Source organism: Vipera berus (assembly GCF_964194415.1).
Source record: "Vipera berus genome assembly, chromosome: 2".
Classification (NCBI taxonomy): domain Eukaryota; kingdom Metazoa; phylum Chordata; class Lepidosauria; order Squamata; family Viperidae; genus Vipera; species Vipera berus.
Window position 1 is genome coordinate 119421191 of NC_138203.1, and position 22988 is coordinate 119444178.

Here is a 22988-nt window from a genome sequence, read left to right on the forward strand (position 1 = left end):
AATACAGCGGCGGTTTGCGCAGGCGGAAAAGAACTTTTGAACACGTCCAGTTTTGGGATCACATGATGCAGTTGACCAATCAGGGCTCTGCGGGTCTTAGCGGCGACCAATAGGAGTGGCGTATTCCTAATAGATTTAAGGGCGCCAGGATTGGATTCGTCTGGGTCGGTGGCATTGGGTAAGATGTGAACGGCTTGCACGGGTGGCGAGAGTGGGTGGTTGCACGATATGGATTCTCACCTACACGTGTTCGAAGTCCGGGAGGAGGGAAACCGACGCTCGGAGCTTCTTTTAATTGCCCAAAATTCAGCTTTAGCACTGTATTGGAAGTGCATGTCAATAAGGAGCTTGCTTGCTTTTTTGCTGGGCCTTTCCCATAACCTGTGCTATTGTAGTTACATCATACTTTTTTGTATATAAGAAGCCCTTTTTATTTTTTATTTTTATTTTAATTCCATTTATATCCCGCCCTTCTCCGAAGACTCAGGGCGGCTTACAAGCTTAGCAGTAGCCTTCATTCTACGTATATGCCTGCTTGTTAGGGCTTTCACACACACCCCAAGCGGCATTATTACAAAGTCAGCTTAATTGCCCCCAACAATCTGGGTCCTCATTTTACCTACCTTGGAAGGCTGAGTCAACCTTGAGCCTGGTGGGACTCGAACCTGCACTAATTGCAGGCAGCTGGTGTTACTTAAGGAGGCATTAGCCCACTGCTCCACCAAGGCTCTTTAACTTACTTGTTTTGTTTGTTTGGTTCATATACCCCACTTTTTCTTCAGGATTTGCAGTCTTGCAACCCTTTACAGGTAGTCCTCTACTTATGACCATAATTGAGCCCAACATTTCTGTTCCTAAGCAAGACAGTTGTTAAGTGAATCACTGCAATTGTTAAGTTAGTAACATGGTGATTAAGTGAATCTGGGTTCCTTATTGACTTTGCTTGTCAAAAAGTAAAAAAAAGGAGATCACATGACCTGGGACACTGCAACTGTCATAAATATATGTATACATCTGTGTGTGTGTGTGTGTGTGTATATACACATGCACATACATACATACACATGGTTGTACTTTGACAATAAAGGTTCATTCATTCATATACCCTAGTTGTGTCTGAATTTTGATCACATGACCAAGGGGATGCTGTAGTGGTCAATAAGTGAAAAAATGGTCATAAGTCACATTTTTCAGTGCTGTTGTAACTTTAAACAGTCACTAAACAAATGGTTGTAAGTCAAGGACTACCCATATATTCCATCTTTTGTTCCAAAGAGGAAAAGGTGGTGTTACGTAGCATCCTATTCTCCATTTATTGACCACAGCAATCTTCTGAGGTAGGTAGGTAGGTAGAGAGAGAGAAAACGGCAGGCCAAAGTCACCCAGTGAATTTTCATGAGTGAAGATGGAGGATACGGAAAAGCTATTCAGCATTTTAACCATTATACTATCCTAAACTTACAGTGAGCATATTTCTTGGAAAAGATAAAATGTAGACCTGAAAAAATGGACAAACCTGAGAGAGGATAATAAAAAATGTGTTTATAACTTTGTTTTACAAAAGAAAAATCAAGAGCAAAACCAAGAAAATATATGATTAACTTAACTAACGGGCAACTTTCTGAAATAAAGGCTTGTCTTTTGTAATAAAGGGATCATTTGGTCCCTGTATTTATACTGGGCTTCAGGTGAAAACTTGGTAGGGATTCACATTTCCTTCATTAAGGAACCATATGCATTTCTAAGTTTCCCTCAGACATAAGAATTCTCCTCTTAGCTTGGTACTTGCAATGGCTACTGTCAGTGAACGAATTGGAGAAATGGAAAAAATGAGAAGGGAGCTGCTCAAACTGGTGACAGAAAGCAAGGCAGTGGAGATGCTGAAGCACAATCTGTCCCAACAGGAGCGAATGATTGACAAACTTTTGAATACCCAGAAGACCACAAAACAACTGATCAAAGGTACTTTTTGTCTTTCCCTGACGTAACCTTGCAGTCAAGATTTCGTTGGTACATTTGCCATTTAAGGAGGAAAATTTAAATTTAACCACTACACACAGAGAAATCCTGCTTAAAATTTATTATTTTAAAATAAATTGTGATTTGCAACATTTGGTCTTGTATATTGAAAACAGAACAGTCCTACTTTAAAACAGAACAGTCCTACTTTGTTCTATATAAGCAGTCATATATATATAATTCAAATATAAGGTCTTTGAATTATACATTTCTATACATTAAAAATATTTACCTCTTTTTTTAAAGTTTACTAAGAATTCAAATCAAAGAGTTGAAACAGCATGGTAGAAGATTAAAAGCAAGCCAAAAGACAAGTGTGATTCTAGGGCCACAGTTTACCCATTCTCACATTGCTAAACTCAAAGACTAAATGGATCTAGAGGTCCTTATCTGATAAGTACCTTTCTTTAGTATTCCAGTTCTTTACTGTAGCCCACTGAATTTGGATTACGGCTATGTACCCAGTGGAGAAAATACGTTGTTTCAAAAATGAATTAAATTGTAGTTTTGGAAATTCTACTATTTTGAAATGGTCGCAGTTTGGGAGGGAAAAAGTTGGAAAGTTTTGATTGTTCCCTGTTTCAATTTAGCAAAACCTGTAGGAATTTCCCTGACAGATATGGAGCAAGTAGTGCAAGACTGATGTATGTTGCCCTGGTTTATTCAGAAAAAAAGATAATTCTCCATGATTCCACCATTACCAGTTCTGCAGCTCTCAGCATCTATTATCTGACTGGTTTTCCAATGCCTGTCCTTCCCATTCTGAACTGCTACTGATTTCCATATAATAAAAGAGCAGAGAAGGCAGCCATTGGTGTCTATAGGAAGCACCAGGGACCCCCCTAATAGAACAATGATTATGCAGCTGAGTAACCAATGAATAAGGAATAACCATCAAATAATAATGGTCATTCATTTCTCATGTCCTTTTCATTTTTCATTGCCATTATTATCACTGCAACATTGCCATCAAAGAAATTCTCCACTTTGTTTTTTCTAGTATTCCCTCACACTGGAAATCTGTATTTTAATCTCCATTGTAAACAAGTACATTAGATCCATTTTGTCACATAAATCAAACTGGCATATTTTGGCTTGGCTATATCATTTGAAATCAACTATTCTTTAAAAGGGATGATTTGTGCATGGTTCATACTGCACATCCCTGTTGTATATTTATGGATTATTTCCCCAATACTAGGGTTCTCAAATTAATGAATTGTTGCTGTGCTAGCAAGGATTATGAGAAATCTTAATATGTTTGGAGATCATCAAATTGAAGAAAACTGATAAAGTATTTTAAATATCATTGGCTGCACTTAAAATAAAGCCCAGACTGATGAGGGCATTTGTAGAAATTTGTTGAGTATTTTAATAGATGATGAGAAAGAAAACTAATGCTGACATTCAGTTTTGCTAACCAGCTACATTTTAACTGGAGATATACCGTATTCTGCTTTCACTATAGACCTCATGATTACTGAGGAGAAAGTAGCACAGAGACTTTCTGACAGGGAAGAGGAGTTGAAGGCGAGCATCCAAAAGCTGCAGAAAATTGAACAAGCACTGCTTCAGACAAATGAAAAAGATGAAAAATTGAGGATCAATACTAAATATCCTTTCATGTTGGCTTCTGGTGAGGAGTTAAGATGATCTCCCTCCCTCCAGACAAGGTAGGTCTGAAACCTAACATTTAATTCCTTCTCTGGACTGTACCTTTCAAGACATGATTGGGTGATTTTCTAGAAACTTACTCTTCTAATTGGAAGCTCATATCTGGAACAGAACAATCCGCCTTTGGCTGAGAGAACTGATTTCTGGAAAATTACCAGTCTTATCTCCATAACAGCTGCACTGATGTGGTCCAGAGAAAAAATTACATGTGCGGGGGAACCTTTACCTTTACCTATTCTAAATGTGATCTCCTTTCTAAGCCATACATAATACAGTAAAATATTGGCTCAAGTCCAAAGTGGTTTGAGAACATCCATAAGGGAAAATTGGATTTCTTCTTAGTGTTCAACTAGCATCCGATAGGTTGAGTGTTTTGAGCGTTAAGATTTGTGTTGGACCCCAAAGTCAATGTACTTTGGCAGACATCAGCGAAATTTAGAATACCAAACATAATACACTAGAAGCTAATATGTTTGTTTAACCTTTTAATTGTGTCCAACTCTTGGCAACTTTATAGGCAAATGGTCTCCATGCTACCCTGTCAAGCAGTTTCTTTCAATTGTATGTTCAATTTTGTACCAGATTTGATGTTATCAAGGCAGCATGTTCTTTGCTTGCCCTTTCTTCTTTGTCCACTAACCATTCCTAGCATCATTGCCTTCCCAGTGAATTTGCATGCATAACATGGGCAAAGTAAATCAGTGTTATGATTTTAGTTTTCTGGTTTTATATAATTTAATCTCTGTTAGTTACTCTGTTAGTCAGAAGCAGATATACTAGCAAGTAAATTGCATAAGGGATGCGATGGCTCAGTGGGTTAGGACGCTGAGCTTGTCGATCAGAAGATCGGCAGTTTGGCGGGTCGAATCCCGAGTGCCACATAACAGAGTGAGTGCCTGTTACTCGTCCCAGCTTCTGCCAACCTAGCAGTTCGAAAGCACGTAAAAATGCAAGTAGAAAAATAGGGATCACTACGGTGGGAAGGTAACAGCGTTCCATGTGCCTTTAACGTCTAGTCATGCTGGCCGCATGACCACGGAGACGTCCTCGGACAAGCGCTGGCTCTTCGGCTTTGAAACGGAGATGATCACCGGCCCCTAGAGTCGGAAACGACTAGCACGCATGTGCGGGGGAACCTTTACCTTTACTGGCAGAGAAAGAAATAAGTGCTAATAAGCACAGGCAAAAACAAACTAAAAAGGAGGTCTCTCTGTCCAAACTGCTGTCTTTTACACTATTAATTCCTAGGGAAAGCAGCCCGTTTGTCCTAAATCAACCATTGTTTGTCCTGTATGCAATACTGTGTGCAGGAAAAAGTGATGTAATATATGTAAGACAGCATGGTGAGTTTCTTAGCTATAAACTTTTATCTCTGTTGTTGAGAACAACTTGTGACCAGAATTCAAAGACTGGTTGAACTGTCCTACCTTGGGATTAAGGGTAATTCCCCCCCCCCCGTACTTCTGATGTCATGAACAGGAAGTCCAGCATCAGAGCCACCTAAAAAGGTCTTGCTGGCTTGACAAAAATTGTGTCTTATTATGCTTCATGGTAGAATTGGCATAGCTCTCAAGATGTTGAAATCAGAAGTGCAGGTAGTTCTTGCTTACAAGCTATCTTTCAATGACCATTCAGAGTTACAATGGAGGTGAATGGGTGGAATTTACAACTGATCCTTAAAATTCTGATCATCATAGTGTTCCTGCAGTAACCCGATTACAATTTGGGCACTTGGTGACTAACTTGTATTTACAACTGTCTCAGCATCCTACAGTTATGTGATTGCCATTTATTTATTATTTATTTGTTAAATTTGGTGCCCATTTTCCTGTGGGGCTACTCTGGGTGGCTTACAACAATAAAACGCAAAAAATAAAAATAACAATAGTTGAGGAATGAAACAAAAATAAACAGTGGAAGTACAGTAATATGAAGTTAAAAAGATGAGTGGAGCAGAAGCAGGAAGCGCAAGATGGAGGTGGCGGTCAGCAAGTTAGTCCGTCAACCATCTCAATGAGGTACTTCTTGACCGATGGGGTCCTCGGCAGACCTCCTTTGCTGGCATGTGTAAAGCGGGCTTGTCTTAGCGGGACAAGATGGTTCATCTAGTAATCTGGACCTATGCAATGTAGGGCTTTAACGGTTATAACTAGCGCTTTATAATCTTTATAACATAAGCTTCCCTGCTACTTCCTATAAAGTAAAATGGGGAGTCAGGCAGGAGGTCACAAATGGCAACCACTGGATTTCATGCTTAACAACCGTGTGGGATTCAGTTAGCATCTAAAAGTGCTGGAAGAGGCATCATAAGTCGGTGTCTCATGATGTCACTTTAAAAGCACTTAGTGATGGAGTTGCTGGTCCCATTACCATCATTAAGCAAGGATTACCTGAAGTTGGTCTAGTTGCTTTTGGCCCTTTAGCCACCTACCCTAACTCTTGTTGATAAAAGGTAATCTGATGTGTATGTGCTATTATAAACAAACCTCTCCATTAATCAAAGCTAGACAATTTGCGGAATCCAGGCACTTCATAACTAGGTAATGAGACCGTTATCTATGGAGTTTTGAAAATAATGGAAATTTCTGTGCCCAACAGGAAGCAGGATCTGATGCCTTTATTATAAAATTGACTAGGGTAACATCTTTCACATAGCCAAGACAAACATAGTCTCTGGAACATATTTTTCACTGTATGTTACCTATAATTTCTCTCTTTGTTGTAGGACAATTATAGGTGAAAAAAAGGGATAGGAAGGCAGAATGCTTAATTATGTTGTAGTTTAATAGGGGCATTGCAAAAGGGGAAAATAGCAAAAGGTGTAAAGACCTGCCTCAATCAGTCCTCCCAAGAAAGCAGAACTCTTGAAACGAACATCATTCCAAAAAGGAACTTTTATAGTTACCCCACCCCAACTGTCCATCTGGACAGTTCAAACAGGCCAATCCGCAGGTGTGAAAATGCTGTGGGAACAGGACAATAAGGTGCTGCTTCCAAGGCTGTTAGGTCTCTGCCGCTTCTTCTGCGCTTGGAGATAAGGCAGATGACCGGAGGCACATTCCATTCTCATCCCAATGAAGAAACATCAAAGAGGATAGAGCAAGGAACAGAGCAAGAGGAAATGCACATCAGCAACCCCAAACCACCCCCACCCTCAACCAGGAGAATGGCAGAACCCGAAAAGAACAAGACACCCCATGCCCATAGGACAGGGTTCTGACAAAAGTTTTAAAAAGGAGCAACTCATTTCCCCCACCCACCCACCCCCAAATAATCCCAAGGGAACTGTAGAGTTTTTCTTCTATCACACATATATTTTGACAAAAGTAAGTTGGTATATCGGGAAGTATTAGAGGAGAGAGTGGGGTTTTAGGATTTGAAAGAAGAATTAAAAATAAGCTGGATGGTGGAATCTTCTTTTGCAGCGTAATATATTTTAAGGTCTTTCCTGTTTGTTGCAAGTAACTGTCCTTAGGGCACATTCTATATTTGTTATATTTTTTTTATCCAATGCATGCTATGTTGTCTGTCTTCTTTGGCTTGTTAAAATTAGTTCTCTGAGCAGGATTCCAACCACACTTGCCATTTATAAAGTTTACTCAGGGCAATGACATGTCATTCTATAAACTGATTAGATTTTGCTTTAATTTAGATTTTGAAAATAAAAGTGAACCAATAAACAATTCTGTGTATAGCCTCTTCAAAAGGGCTGAGGCAGTTTGTATTTGTTTATTGGGGTAGTTCACTTAATTCTTTTGCTCAGATTTTGATTCTGTTGCAGAAGAAAACCGAGCAACCAATGGATTAGTTCGTGAAGAAGTGTACCTTGGTGCTTAAATACCAAGGATAGAAAGATTTCCAGGCGCTTATTTTGGAATATGCTTCAGGTGTTATAGCACCATTTCCCACAATACGGAAACTATTATTAATGGAGTTTTATTAAGATCTCTGTTAGTTTGGAGAATTACTTGGATTCCTTCACTCACACAATATACTGAATTAAGAAAACAGCTGGAGACTTTGAGAGAAGAAAGCAGGCAGCAGCAGCAGAAAGCAACAGAACTAACTGACAGAACTATGTCAGCTACGTGAGTAAAATCTTACCTCTAATCTTTTTCATTTGCAAAAGGTGAATTACAAGACTAGGCTACTTGGCTTCTATCTTGGTTATCCATTTCCTTTATGCAAATAGTTTTGAGTTGGACATCAATATAAACATTCTAAATTATTAAAATGGTGATCAAACCATAAAAAAGCTACATTAATGTATGTCATTCCCACCCACCCCCAAAATTTCCTTTTGATTTGTCAAGGGGATACATGATGTAGTTTGACAATCTCACTTTGAGGTTATGAACTTGAGTAGAAATCTACATTTGTGGACACTTGTAACTAGTTATTGCATGCTTTTTTTTAAAAAATGGGACAATGGGAAAAAGAAGTAGGTTTTTAATCAGGGTCCCTAAACTACTCAGTTTAACAACTCCTTAATGAAACCTCAGATTGTTCCTCAGCCTTCAAACATTTATTATATGAAGATAAAAAGTAGTTTAATGACTACTACTACTCCCTTTGGGAATCAATATTGACTATTTTGAGAAAACCTGCTTTGAACAAAAAGCAAAAGCACTCGAGGAAATCACTACACATCCACTTTCCTTTGTTTTGCGTTTTCCAGATTCATTTGACATGAGGCCTGTGAATCATAGCCTATGAACATATTTCAGCAGTGGTAGATAGTGATAGGATCTGCACCAGAACAAGCAACTTATGTTTTGTTATGTCTGCCAGGTATCTTGTACATCTTTATTATCAGATCAGCCAGATCGACTGGGACTATTCTTGTGAACCACCCCTGATCAAAGGAAGTATCCTTCTGCAATGTCTGGATTCCAGGGAGGGAGGGAGGGAGGGAGGGAGAGCATTCCAGGGAAGCAAGACATCCCACCGTTTAGATCAGGGCTTTTCAACCAGTGGTACAGGTACCACCTGTGGTACATTGGCACCTGGCAGGTGGTACGCGACTGTCCTAGAAAAGTGGTAGCGGGGGAGGGGAAATGAGCTGAACCAGTGGCAGCACTGCACAAGCCTGAGTGAGAGATGGCTGGACCTGCAGGGCTGTCAGGGCTCAGCGGAAGCGCCAGGATGAGTGCCAGGCTCCAGCTGGAGCTCAGCGCTGATCCTGGTGCTTCTGCTGAGCCCAGAAGAACCAACAATCAGCTGGAATGTTGTAGCACAGTGATGGCAAACCTTTTAGGGACCAAATGCCCAAACTGCAACCCCAAGCCCACTTATCAATCATTGGGTGCCAGGTGGGCATGGCCCACTGGGTGGGCGTGGCTGTGGTGGTCACGGCAGATTGGGTGGGTGTGGCCAAGGTGGGCATGGTCACCTCAATGTTGCTCATGGGGAGGGATGCCTGTGGGGGGTGGGCAGGGTTGGGGGAGATCCAGGGGGTCTCTGGCAGGTGGGGCAGTAGACGGGAGGCTCGTCATGCGGGCTAAAGCGAGGCAGGGCAGGGGTACCATTGCCATGAGGCAAGGCAAAGGCCAGGGCGGCTGCTGCCTGACACCATCAGTCCCCACACACAGAGGCCAGCAAGCGCATGGGGGCCGACAGTGTCCGTCAGCAGCCACAGCCTGCTGGCCCCTCAACCTGGGGCTCCGCAGCCCACCAGCAGTTCAAAGAAGCAGCCTCTGAGCTGGATGGTCGGCCGACAGCTGAGGAGGCGATGCAGTGGGTCGTGCCCGGGAAAAGGAGAGCATGCAAGGCCAGGAGGGATGGGATGGTGGGGGAGAGAAACCAGCCATGCCGGGATGCATCCAGCCACATGGGACCTCGGCGAGTGAGCAGACAGTTGGTTGAAGAGGGACAGTTGTCATCTCTGGAGCATGGTGCACGTGCCCACAGAGAGGGCTCTGAATGCCACCTCTGACACGCGTGCCATAGGTTCGCCACCACTGTTGTAGCATCTCCAGGGTTTTGTGATTTACATTCAGATGTTTGGCAACTGATTCATATTTATGATGGTCACAGTGTCCCAGGGTCATGTGAAGTGACCAAAACTTGCTGCAATCACCCAGCAGAGGGGGGGGGGAATAAAAACCAAACACCACCCCACCCCACCCCTGCTGCCAATGCTCACAACAATGAAAACCTCGGACAGGAGGAAGAGCACCGCCAGGCAGGCAGGCAGGTGTCTTGCTCAGCTGTGGCTTTTTTCAGTGCCATTGTAACTTCAGTCACTAAGTGAACTGTTGTAAGTCGAGGACTACCTGTACTTCATCACTTTTTTCTTTTTTTGGGTCATCACGTTTTTTGACACCTTGTTACACGACTCGGATGTTGCCATATCCTAAAAGTGGTACAATGGGTGAAAAGGTTGAAAAGCCCTGGTTTAGATAGTTTGAGGGAGAAAGAGAGTGAAGATAGCTCCCCCCCAATAGTTCCCAGAATTTATGTTTTATGGTGCAAGTAAGTCCACTTTAGTTTGGAAAGGTTTCTTCTATAGGTGAGGAACATAAAGGAAACTGCTTAGAAGAATCTCAATGTGTCTTTCTTGGATTTCAAGCTCGATATTTTCCCTTCCATGGAACTGGGGGTTGGGCCAGGGAAGGAATGCAGGTAACTTTTTCCTTAACTTTTTTCTTTGTTCTCAGCCCATTATGGGCCAGATATTGCTCAATCTATCAACCTTGACTGTAGCCAGCATAGTCCTTGTTTTATCAGTGATTACCTCTGGAGCATGGTGAACACATCATGGTGAAAAGGGCGGCTTTTGGCAAACAGTAGATAATGTAGCAGACATTCCTAGGAGCAAAATATATTTCAGTGGCTCGTTTTGTGTTATATCTTTTGGCAGACCAGTATTCTGGAGAGTGTTAATGGAATAAATACAGACTGAAGCAAAATAAACATCAATACTAATCACAAAAAGTGTTTTATTCGTGTGAGTAGAGCTTCAAAACCAGTTTCCTAAGAGGATGTACCACCCACAGGTAAGGGGAAAAACGCAGGTAGCCATCTGGGAAAGCCCTTCCTTGTGGGATAATAGAAAAGCAGCAAAGGCAAAGGTCCACCTGAGGTTTTCAAGTTGCAGTGATCAGTGTTCACTTACAGGGCGCATTCAGAAAGTATTCAGAACCCCCTTTGTTTTTGTCTATTTTGCTATGCCGCAGCCTGATTATACACTCATTTTTCTCAATCTACACTCAGCGGCTTTGCAAGGAAGAATGGCAGAAAATCCCTCAATCCAGGTGTGCAAAGCTTGTCACGTCATACCTAGAAAGACTCAAGGTTGTAATTGCTGCCAAAGGTGCTTCAGCAATTATTGAGTGAAGGGTCTGAATACTTATGCCAATATGATATTTCTTTCTTTTTTTTTTTGATAAAGTTACAGACATAAATTTTTCACTTGGTCATTATGGAACACTGAGTGTAGATTAATGAGAAAAAAAAATGAATTCCAGCAACTATAGAATCAGGTTGCAGCAAACAAAATTGATAAAAGTGAAGGGGGCCTGAATACTTTCTGAGTGCACTGTGCCTGCAGATCATCAGTCACAGAAGAGTGCCCCACAACTTTTCCCTTCTCCCCATCTGCACTTGGACAAACGTGCCCAGCAAAAACTGGTCGCCAAACTACAAATAAGACACATTTCTAAGGAGGGCTCAGGGCTGCACTATGTACAAAATACTTCCACCCATCCTGATCTGGAGGTCCTTTCCTGAAGGTCCATTCACTGCCAGGGGCCAGAAAACAGCCAGCCAGTGTGAATCAAGCTCTCCTATATAGGTTCTCCCATAGTTTTCTTCTTCACTGACGCATCTATCCCAAACTGAGGCAGGAGCAACGTGCAGAGGCAACAACAAATTTACTATAGCTATCCTTGTAAAGCACAGAGCACAGAGTTGCTTTTCACTGTTGCCTCAAGGCCAGTTCAAATGGGATTTAAAATGTTTCTCATCCTTTTGGCACTTTTCCTTTATTCTGGCAGAATACAACTTGGCAGCAGGTATTTGATAATACTGAATCTTCTCCGTTTGAAGGGAAGTGGCGCACGTTCCTTGTTACCATTAACAATGGCATTTTTGCTGCTCGGTTTGCTTGCAGCACGGCTCCATGGTAATGGCAACACCTACCCCACTGCGGCCTGATGTCATGCAAGTTACTTCAGTCCAAGTATCTGTGGTGGAGTCATAACACTCAACGCTATCCAGAAACATTTGTCCATCGTAGCCACCTGCAGCAAAACAAGCAGCAATTAACCCAAGAGAGGTCAGAGGCTATTTGAAGGCCCTTGACTGAACTGAGCTGAATCAGAAACGCCACCCCATAAGCCTTGTCTTCCAGCTGTGCAGGACAGCTTTGCACTCGCAGGACAGCTCTAATTTCCTGGGTAGAAAGTAGCTTTATTTGGCAAAAGATAACAGCCAGCCATGTGAAATCTCAGCAACAAAGAGAAGAGGGTGGAAGACTCTTAGCCATGATTAGCATGTAAGAGTTCTAGCTGGGAAACCTCTGCCTCGTGCTAGCATAAATCCTGTTGCTTTGCCACATCCATTGTGGCCAAAGTATTTACCAAGCTGAATGGGGCAAATGGCACCATACAAATAAGAATATAAATGAACCTGAATTATAATTATAATGGAATGTTATGTTTGCCCTTGTTTCTTTGATCAAGATTTCCAAGAGTCTGGTGTTTCAGTAGTTGAAAACGCTTCAACACTTAACATTGGGGAATCTTTCTGAAATTGCTATTTGGAGTGTGCACACAAATAAGAGCACTTCTACATACGTCTGCATCACTGATTTCAACCCAGTGCACCTCAATATAATGTACTCAAGAGTTCACTAAGCCATCCAAGTAAATATGTGCATGAACAGATTATTAGCTGTACAAATAAAATCTGGCTTTTGTTCCCACCTCATTAACAAAGTGAGCCAAGCCATCCCTGGACACAATGGACCTAGCTTGTGTGGCTGCTGTCTGAACTTTCCCACACCCAGCCAAGAGGTACTTGCTATAGTCCTTGGCCAAACGTACCTAGCACGTAGATCTTGCCTTGATATACAGTGACCCCGAGGGCACTCCGGCGGTGCTTCATGGGTGCAACAAAGGACCAGGTGCCCACCTCCACATCATAGCGCTCTACGCTGTTCAGCTGGTTTGTTCCATCGTAGCCCCCCATGGCATATATGCAGTTATTCAGAGCACAAACTCCTGCATTAGGAAAGAACAGGCATGACTTATTCCAACACTCAGGGAGTAACACATTTTCAAGATCAGGATCTCTTGCAACCTTAATCTGCAGTGGATAGCCTATTGCATTTAGGGCTCGGCTAGAGTTTAACAATTCCTGGAGGACCTTTTAACAACGCCTGGAGATCTTTTCTACCTATCCTGGACAATATTGCTCAAGTAGAAGGCAATGTTACTCTTGGACCTAGAATGTCCATTTTTTGGCATCAAGCAGAAGCAAGGAAACATCCACACTGCTCTTTGAATGTAGGGAAATCTCCCCAAGCATAAGAATACCATGGAATTAGCATGCATGAGGTCTCTAGTCTTGCTGCAACCAAAATCAATGTCCAGTTCAATTTCAATTTAGATCCAGAACTCCAGTGTAAAACTAAATTGGACAACTATCACCAGTTGGGTCTGAAGCATCATGCCACCAATAGCCCAGTTTATTGTATTACAGGTAATCCTTGGCTTAGATCCATTTGTCCAGGGCCCATTCAAAGTTACAGTGGCACTGGAAAAAATGGCGGTGTGAGGGTTCTGCCCATCGCAGCACTCTTGGGGTCACGTGACTGTAATCCAGGCACTCAGGTTGCCCACTTGTGATTTCTCCCCACCTCACCAAAGCTTGGATCTTGCTGCCTAACTCTAGCAACTGGTAGGAATCAAGCCCATAGCCAGTACAACTCATTGCACCAAGAATTCTGCCCATTTCCTCACGATTAACAGGTTCAACCTTCCCAGATGACATCATAAGCCATTACATCTTTGAACTCTCTGCTGCCAGCATCTAATTCTGCTTGGATTTTATATGCCAGGTGCTTAGCTAATATATCACAGCAACCGCCAACTAGGTATTCCTATCCATTTCTGGATACCACTACCATTCCTGGCAACAAAGAACAGAGTCATAGAACCCAAATGTATTCCTCCACTGAGATAATAGGATTTAGACTTAAACTGAGGAGATGGAACAACAAAATGAGAGACAGCAGCTGGTTACGATGTGCAACTATGAAGGTTCTCTGTTGAAGGTAGACATAAGAAAGCTCTGGGGATAATTTCCCCTGCCTTAATTTTTCGAGAAAAAAAATGAAAATTTTTGAGAAAGAATAAAAAAATGAAGGCCTGGAGGAACGTTGTCCACGGGGTCACGATGGGTCGGACACGATTTCGCAACTAACAACAACAACAAAAAGTGAAACCATACAATAAAAGAACTGTTTTCCTAGATTTGTGAAAGGAGTATGACAGAGGGCTCCTACGTTGCTGTCAATTATTCCCCCAAATGGTGCCCTACAACTTGTTACAGGGATACTTCTTTCTAGCCTATCAGAACAGCAAAGATCCTGCAAGGAGGGGACAAGTGGGGCACGAACAAACCAAGTTAATATGTATTGCACATTCTTAAAATTGCAATGTGAAAGTGACTAGTATAAAAGTACATATATTGCCATTTTTTCAAATTTAAAATTTCCATTAAAATAAAAAGGAAAGCCCAGTTTGTTCCTCTGTGGTTTCTACGTTTCTAGAAATTTTACATCTGTAGTCCCAAGTACGGGGTTCCTGCCGCTGCACACATACCTGCTCCACTTCGAATCGTTTTCATTTGGGCAATCATCTCCCATTCATCACGCTCAGGGTAGTAGCATTCGGCAGAGCTGTGGCGATTAGTGCCATCATAGCCCCCCACAGCGTACAGGAGACGGTTCAGCACAGCCACACCGACACCAATCCGCCGTGTCAGCATAGGAGCCACTGACTGCCATTCATCACGCTCCGGCTCGTACCTGGAGGAAAAAGAGAAGCTGTATCAGGTACTTGTTTCTGCTGTCTATGTTGTTTGAACAAGGATGCTAATTGACAATTGCTAATTTACTGTGCCAGTTCTCTGCAGCCACTGATGAAGGGAGAAACCTGGATGAAGGATGAATCAGGAAGGAGATGAAGCAGGATGGATTTTCTTTAGGCCTCTCTACTGCCATATTAGAGGTGCGCCACTAATTCTTTTGTGCATTTTCTTCCTTTATCAACACTTCTAAGTGCATGAGAAAAAATCCAGGTGTCCCTGTTACCTTTATTTATTTATTTATTTATTATTTTATTTATTTGATTTATATACCGCCCTTCTCCTGAAGGACTCAGGGCGGTGTACAGGGCAATAAAATAAGAATACATTAGTTAAATAATTTTAAAACCCAAATCCATCAGGCCAGGCCGGCTTGTTCGAATAGATAAGTTTTTAGATCACGCCGGAAGGAGCGAAGGTCAGGGGCCATCCGGAGTTCAGCTGGTAAGCTGTTCCAAAGGATTGGTGCACCCACAGAGAATGCTCTCCCCCTGGGGGTCACCAGCCAACATTCTCTGACCGGTGGTACCCTGAGGAGGCCCTCTCTGTGGGAACGTACTGGCCTTTACGAGACAGGTTGATGGGAAAGTCAGCAGCAATCTCTTTCCCTCCCCATGGGAACAGCCCAAGCTGTCCAATCACATTGTGCAGACACTCGAGACACCCCTTCTCTCATAAACCAGCTTTAGTCTATCTGTGCCAGATCTGGATAAAAGTGCTTCTCTTGTCATTTTTTGAAAAACAGGAGAAATCTTCATAAGGAAACACCATTTAAAAAAGGTAAAGTTTCCCCCGCACATGCGTGCTAGTCGTTTCCGACTCTAGGGGCCAGTGCTCATCTCCATTTCAAAGCCGAAGAGCCAGCGCTTGTCTGAGGACGTCTCCATGGTCATGTGGCCGGCATGACTAGACGCCAAAGGCGCACAGAACGCTGTTACCTTCCCACCGTAGTGGTCCCTATTTTTCTACTTGCATTTTTACGTGCTTTCGAACTGCTAGGTTGGCAGAAGCTGGGACGAGTAACAGGCGCTCACTCTGTTACGCGGCACTCGGGATTCGACCCGCCAAACTGCCGACCTTCTGATCGACAAGCTCAGTGTCCTAACATTTACTGGAACAAAAAACAATGCCCAGCTCTCTAGAGCTTTATAAGACCATTTTGCATTTGTGAAGCCTTGCAAGCTAGAGCAAGGGAGCAGAATATACCAGCAAGATTTGGGAAGACTGAATTATGGTAATGCTCTTTTCCCCTTACCTCTCCACGCTGTTGTGGTGAGTGCTCCCAAATGAGCCGCCCACCGCATAGATCATACCATCGATTACTCCCACACCAATTCGGTTACGGGCCACACTCATAGGGGCGCAGGAAGACCATCGATTGGTCATGGGGTTATAGCAGTCAATGGCATCTGAGTCCATGTTGCCATCAGGAGAGTTGTTCCTCCCGCCCACCGCATAGAACAGTCCGCTCACTACGCAGCCAGCCAAGCCGCTGCGAGGCACCTGCAGGTCAGCCAGTCGGATCCAGGAGCCATCAGAAGGATTGTAAGCCTCCAGATAGCTAAGGGAATGGCGAAAGTAACCCCCTGCCGTGTAGATCAGCTGGCCCACTTTGGGTGCACGGCAGGGCATGTCATTAGTGGGTTTGTGCAGGGTGAGATCCTGGAAGATCTTGGCCAAGTAGTCCTTGCAACGGGAATCCGACTTGAGGATTTCACACTTCTGCAGCTGCATTTGGAGAAAGTGTGGTGTGAGGGAATGACAGCGCACTGCTTTCAGCAAGGCCTGGACATAGAGTCGCCGATTCTCACAGTCATATTTTACCCAGTTAATGCAAGCATGGAAGACTTCTGACTCACACCGCACATTCAGCTCATCCCGGCTGATCAGGGTCACCAGCTGGCAATGTGAAAGGTTGAAGAACTCCTCCTGCTTTGACACCTACGGAGGAGAAGAGAGACCGTGAGCAAAACCACCCAACTTTGGAAGGGTGGCTTCCCCTTCTAATGATGACAACAGCAGATGGATGATATGCTCTTCAGAAGCAAACAAAATCTGCTCTAGATGAGCTCTAGGACTCTTTCTGCATATATCATTGTATGGTTGCTGAATGTCACACAAAGGGAAACCCTATGCATGCAGAGATCTGCCCAGAGAAAGGAAAGCAATTGGCAACTGCACTGACAGGTGGGATAAAGAAGCAGGGGAATCAATCATTCAGGGCCTGTAAAAAAACAAGGTCCAAACAGAACATCTGACCAGCATCATTTATCAAAACTTGAAATCCAAACAGAGATTTCTTAAAGCCAGGCTCATCTTCAGCCAGAATCAATGTAGGAGGCCAGTAGCTGAAGGCTGCTATGAAGAACTGCCCTACATTTTAAAAAGATAAAGATCTGAAATAAAAATTAGAATTTTTAGCTTCTGAAATTATCAGTATGAAATGATGATCTAGCGGTATTCTATAATTTATAAGCAGATTTTTATTTTGTCAGTCATATAAGGTTGTTGCCTAGATCAAAGTATTTGGACCGGCACTTCTAAAATGATAAAAATCCTAAAAAGAGAATGAGTGGATTCTTATAGGGTTATTATAGGTGCCAATACTATTGTTGACAACTGGCTGAAATAATCACCCTGCATATTTTTCCTCCCACATAGCACCTCCTAAACTCAATTTATCAGATGTGATCCCCAAGGAAACCAGATCATTTCTGAGGAGTAAAACAGATTTTTTAATTCAGTTCAATCTGCCGAGAATATTAAACTGTAATTTAGTAGGACAAGTGACAATCCATGGGCAAGACTCTGGATATCTATAAACCGTGAGTAAGACTTATGGACATCTCGTAAGATAAATGCAGCACAGTAGAAATAAGAAACAGAAAAAAATATTGGGTTTGAAAATGGGATTTTTATGAGACACACATGAGGTATTTTCTAAGGTTTTTCTTCATTTCTTTGTATTTTAATATTATACCTCATTTCTTTCTGTCTATCATTCCCGCCATATGTGGTTACTGTGTGGCGTATCAGTGTCTATATGTATTCATGTGTATGTGTCCCTTGGGGATACATGACAGGCAAATCAAGGAAATAACTTTCTTGGATGACAGTTTAAATCAGCAGTAGGAAGATAATAAAAATTCTTACAGCTTGAAATGTGGTTCTTGGTACTAGTACAAGGATTACAAATAAGCCCACAAGAAGCTGGACTCTTCATTCTCATTTTGCTATCAGGACTGACTAGACTGTCCACTGAAGAACAGAAACAGCGTGCAATATTTATGCCTATTGCAAAATACATTTGAGGCAATATCATTAGTAGACCAAATGAAGTTTAATAAAGCATGCAAGTTTCCAATTTTTAGAAGAATTCTTCCTCAGCAAAAATGGCAATTAATCAGACAATCAGATTGGAGGGGGAATTCAAACAAGAGATTCAATCCATCTTTGCAAGAGTTCTGTATCTGTTGAGGCCCAATCTGTAGCTTCCATCTTAAACTCTGAAGATAGAAGCTACAGATTAGGCCTCCTCAGATACAAAATGGATGTCAGATTACATACAAGTTCTCTTACGGTCTACTAGGATGAAGAAACAGGCAAACGGTTGTTTCCTTATAAAATCCAGGTGTTGAATTAATTTTGTTCCAAACAAAAGCTTTCCCTGTGGGAGGTTTAGTTTATCATTACATTTGAACACCCGGTCAGGTTAACTTATTAGACTGACTTTAAGTAGCAAATGCTCCATTTTTGTCACAAAGGTTGAATGTTTATATTAACCCAAACTCAAATGATCTTCTGTGGCTTGTTCACTGCACAAGTGTCGAAATCATTGTAAACCACACAATTGTCCAACACAAAATACCTCCAAACCAATTATCATATTTTGTCCCGTTTCTAACGCTTCACACACATTTAAAAAACTGTGGTGTGTCTGGGTGTTTTATCTCACGATTTCTTCCCGGGCCTCTGCTGAAGCTTTGCCTTTAAATCTTTTGCCAACACCAACCAGGAATTCTAACCAAGTTAGTGTGCAAAGACAAAGGATGTGCAGAGAGATGAAGGGGAATAACCACAATCTGCCCCTCCTTTATCCAATCACTCAGGTTTGGGACTGACAAGGAAGGTAACCCAAGGAAGGCAGATGGGCTGCAAACTTAGGAATTCTGTTCTACTTGGACCACTCTTCTGGACGGGCTTTCACTGATCACACAAAGCAAAGCTTCATCGGTGTCTGATGATAAAGCTCTTTCTGGTGCATTCAGCAGAGAAATCAAAGGGGCCAGTGGAGCGGGGAGAAAGCAATGCCAGGGTCCTTTGCCAATCCATGTTACTTTATGCTGGATCAGCAGGGAGTGGCAGAAACACCCAATTCATGATCACTCCCTGCTTCCTCTAGTCTTCTGAAATGGCTGGAAAATGAACCCTGCACTGGAAAAAGAGGAAGCCATGCCTACCCAGCCAGCCTACGGCATTCGCAATTCTTCCCCCCCAAAACAGACTTTGACATTTAATCTTATAATTTAAGAAGAAAGCAAGCAAGCAAAATTCTTACAGGCTAGTTATTGTTTGGAGCTTGCCAACTTCTCTTCTGAAGGTGACTAAACAAAAAAAGGAGGGAGGATATTTTTGAATATTATGAACATGGAGCAGTGCTACTACATTCGCTGACACAAAGTCTGTGCACAGACTTCACCCAAGGGCAAGAAAACACTCGCTTCCCTCCAGAGTCTCACGTGACAAACAGGGTCCCTATTTTATTTTGCACCATTTAGCCAGATTATAGGTTCTCCCAGCAGAAATACTGCTATGGGCAAGTTTAGGGGCTTAGAGGTGGACAAATAGTATCTTGCCTGTTTGGAAGAGATAGAAGAGCTGTTCTTGCATAATCAAGAACAGCAAAAAAATTGTGAAAGGCAGTCAAAAGCAAAGCCATCTTCTAATTCAAACTCCCTTTGGAGGTATACCAGACTGCCCCTCTTCCCCTAGGTGCCCTTTCCTTGCACAGGGTCTCACCTCTCCAAAATGCATGTAGATATATTCCCGTGCCCGCTGGTGCAGTTCGGTACAGCCAATCTGTTCAGCGAAGTTGGCGATGCCAATGGCATTACTGGGGTCTAGTTGCTGCACCAAAAAATCACAGCAGGCCTTCACCACACTGTCTATCTGGTACATGACAGCCCCATTCATAACATGCAGCACACACTGCTCGCCCACGGAAATGGAGGCAGTGTAGGCAAATTCAATCAGGCGCTCCATTACTTTGGGGTGGATGCCCTCGATGGGGACTATCTCCATACCCTGTTCCCGGAGGCCCATGGTGAACATGGCCTTGAAGACTGGACTGGAGGAGGCCAGCACCACCTTGTGAGCCTGAAAGTCGGCCGGGGGAATGTCCTTGTATTTGACCCGCAAGGTGACGTCACAAAGTTGCTGACTTAGGCGCAACTGATTCATGATGTTGAAAGCTTGCTTGGTGTGATCCTCCAGGGTGTAGCTGAAGGTGCGACTGCCATTGTGCGAGGGAGTCACCTCCGCCTTGCACTCTGGGGCATACATCACAGAAGCAGTTGCATTGCACGAAGGAATGCAGGAAAAGAGCAGGGGCACCAGCAGAGGCGGCTAAGCTGGGGGCCTTGCTACAGAGGCCTGGCATGCAGCAGCAAAGTCTTGATACCTGCACAGGGGACAGAGAAGCAAGAGGTCTGGTTAGGTAGTGTACGACCCAAGGCAATAGCTCACTTCTGGCTTTGCACTGCTGTGCGCTCAGGAGGCAGAAGGCACCTCCTTTGCTCCATGAACATACCATCCCTCCAGAAGATCATCTTTAACCTCCCCACATCCATGAAACAGGCACGCTGGCTGCATGTATATATATGTGGTTTGCCAGACACAGAACCTTCAGTCTTAGCTCCAAAGAATATCAGGTACACTTGAAATGGAGAGAATTAAAAAGTTTTAAAAATCAAAATACTTATGAGGGAAAATTGCTCAGATTAAGCTATTCCCCCTACCCCCTTTTTCAATTAGAAGAGGGAGCAAGGTGGTCTTTTTCATCTGGTTCCCTCAGGTCAACCAGAAGCACAGATAACTTTCTGTGGAGAGCGCCATACAATGCCACTCTGTGCTACTTAACACAGTCATTATGACTCAGCAGACTATAACCTAGGACTGCTTAGTCATTCCAAGGCCACTGAGGTGTGTAGGTATTTTCCCCACTATTTGGACTGGAATCAATATGCTATTGTGAGATTATTTCATATTCCTCTTTCACAGTAGTTTGTGGCTTTTTGGGGTGCCTACAAGTAGTGGTGACTTTTAGCAACTGCCTGGACAAGTCTCTGAAGTTTTCATGGCAAAATTTCAGAAGTGAGTTGCCCTTGTGTTCAGGCTAAGCTGGAAGCCAAGAGAAACTCTGACTAAATGAGCAAGATGGGTCATAATGGACGAGGCTCCGAAGACATCCTGTAAACCCCTTCACTGCCACCTGTCCATTTCTTTTAATCCACAGATGTGACTTATTTATGAAAGGCATTTTAATCAAAAGACTCAATGAATCCAACGAAATGGAAGAGAAAAAAAAAAGCCCCAAGAAATTTAACAGAAGGTGAGGTAGTGTTTGCAGCAAGATGGGGACAATTATTTATTGTGCCTTTCTGATGGAAGATTCTTAAAACTGGCATTGCATTGAGCCTGGTGGCCATGTGTTTTGATAAAATTACTGTAGCAGTTGCATACTCGGTTCACATGGTCACATACAACAAGAAAGGTGCTTTCATACACAACTACACACACCGTTGCTGTATGCTCAGGGGTTAAAATTTGCCAAACACAAAATGCCTGGGGAATCCAGTTCAGCTGCTGCATGAAAATTATCCTGCTTATTCCACCAAGAGACAAGATGACAGCATACAGCAGGAATCTTTAGGCTTTCAGGTGGCAAATCAGCCTACGTAAGAGCAAGGTTGGGCAGTATTCTGATTGCTTGACCTCGAAAATTGCCATAACATATTCTCAAGAAATGAAAAAACACAAATTTATTTATTCATTCAATTTGCATGGCCACTCTCTCCCCTAGAGGAGTCTGAGTGGCTTAGAATTCTAAAACTGGGTTTTTCAAGTTTGGCAACTTTAAAAGTACAGACTTAAACTCCCAGAAATTCCCTAGCCAGAATGCTATAACCAAGATATACCAAAGCTGGTAACCAAAAACCAATACAAAACATTGATAACCAGTTGAAAATAAAAATAACCAGTCAACAGCTAGCAAGTCAAGTCAGCAAGGCCACTGTAAAAGTAGCCCATCATTGCCAAAATTTGTTTTGCTATAATTTTTTTTTAAAAACCCCAATAATAATATGAGGATTCTCCAAAAAGAAGATAGGTTTCTGGGGGAAAGCATATATTCCTCTCTTTAATGTAGTACAATAAAGGGAAGTAATATTCTGCTTTCCCCCCCACTTGCCAGTTTCTTCTGTCTTACCAAAAAGACAGAAGAAACTGGCAAGTGGGGGAAAAGCAGATTATTACTTCCCTTTATTGTACTACATTAAAGAGAGGAATATAAGCACTGCCTATAAACAAAGGGCAGTTATCTTAGAAAAAGATGCATAAAAAGAAGTTACAGATTTGGGGAAGAGAAAGGTGGAAGGCAGGAAGAGACAGAAATCATATTCAACGTGGAGGCTTTACAAAAGACAAAATGGGCAATTATATAAAATACAGAAAAATAGTCTCCACTATAGTTTGCAAACTATGTTTACGGAGGGGCATTATACTGAATCATCAATGTAGCCTATTCTTCCTAGAATAAGCTGCAATTTAATCTCAAGTGCAGAACTGGTCAACAGCTTATGTATACTTCTATCAAAGGGACCAGTTGGCTGAGTGATAAGCCACCAAGTTTATGGAAATGGGGATTGTAGCAAACTGGATATCTAATTCCCAGCAAATGGTCTTTTCCATTTCAGCTAAAACTATGGAAATAGAGCAAGCAAGATTGGGCTTTAATTTTAAAGGACTTCAAACTCTAATCTTTATTGAACATAAACCCCTAGGCTCAAAATGTGCTCCAGACTTAAAGACAGACCGCTCCTAAATGTACTTTATGTGCTTCTTATCTGATTGGTGAATCCAGCAATTTCAGCACAGAAGCAATTAAATTCAAGTAGCTTGAGATCTCTTTATCTTTGTGTGGA

At 42.5% G+C, this 22988-nt stretch overlaps 2 protein-coding genes across 3 annotated transcripts in view; one reads left to right on the top strand and one right to left on the bottom strand.

Moving 5' to 3' along the window:
* Positions 1–10881, top strand: SPC24 (SPC24 component of NDC80 kinetochore complex). Of its 2 annotated transcripts, none has more exons than XM_081318259.1 (6): positions 1–178; positions 1747–1962; positions 3488–3632; positions 7689–7781; positions 8485–8561; positions 10353–10881. In XM_081318259.1, the coding sequence occupies exons 2-6, from the start codon at positions 1791–1793 to the stop codon at positions 10457–10459; spliced, it is 594 nt and encodes a 197-aa protein (XP_081174385.1). In that variant the 5' UTR covers positions 1–178; positions 1747–1790; the 3' UTR covers positions 10460–10881. The 2 variants fall into 2 exon arrangements, with proteins under 2 accessions (XP_081174385.1, XP_081174384.1); XM_081318258.1 differs by having other exon boundaries at positions 124–329.
* The window catches only part of KEAP1 (kelch like ECH associated protein 1), a 17563-nt gene continuing 5179 nt past the window's right edge, over positions 10605–22988 (bottom strand). Inside the window, exons 2-6 of the mRNA XM_081318257.1 lie at positions 19807–20467; positions 16043–16728; positions 14523–14728; positions 12741–12917; positions 10605–11936 (exon numbers count right to left, since the gene is read on the bottom strand). Coding sequence (XP_081174383.1) covers positions 11770–11936; positions 12741–12917; positions 14523–14728; positions 16043–16728; positions 19807–20349 — 1779 coding nt within the window. The 5' untranslated portion in view covers positions 20350–20467 and the 3' untranslated portion in view covers positions 10605–11769. The remainder of the gene's footprint in view (positions 11937–12740; positions 12918–14522; positions 14729–16042; positions 16729–19806; positions 20468–22988) is intronic.

Bases quoted from the DNA above. Each gene is read 5' to 3' on its own strand.
- SPC24 (XM_081318259.1), top strand. From the start codon at position 1,791: ATGGCTACTGTCAGTGAACGAATTGGAGAAATGGAAAAAATGAGAAGG. The intron at 1,963-3,487 runs GTACTTTTTGTC...CTTTCACTATAG, and splicing joins CACAAAACAACTGATCAAAG to ACCTCATGATTACTGAGGAG. The intron at 8,562-10,352 runs GTATCCTTCTGC...CTTTGTTCTCAG, and splicing joins ACCACCCCTGATCAAAGGAA to CCCATTATGGGCCAGATATT.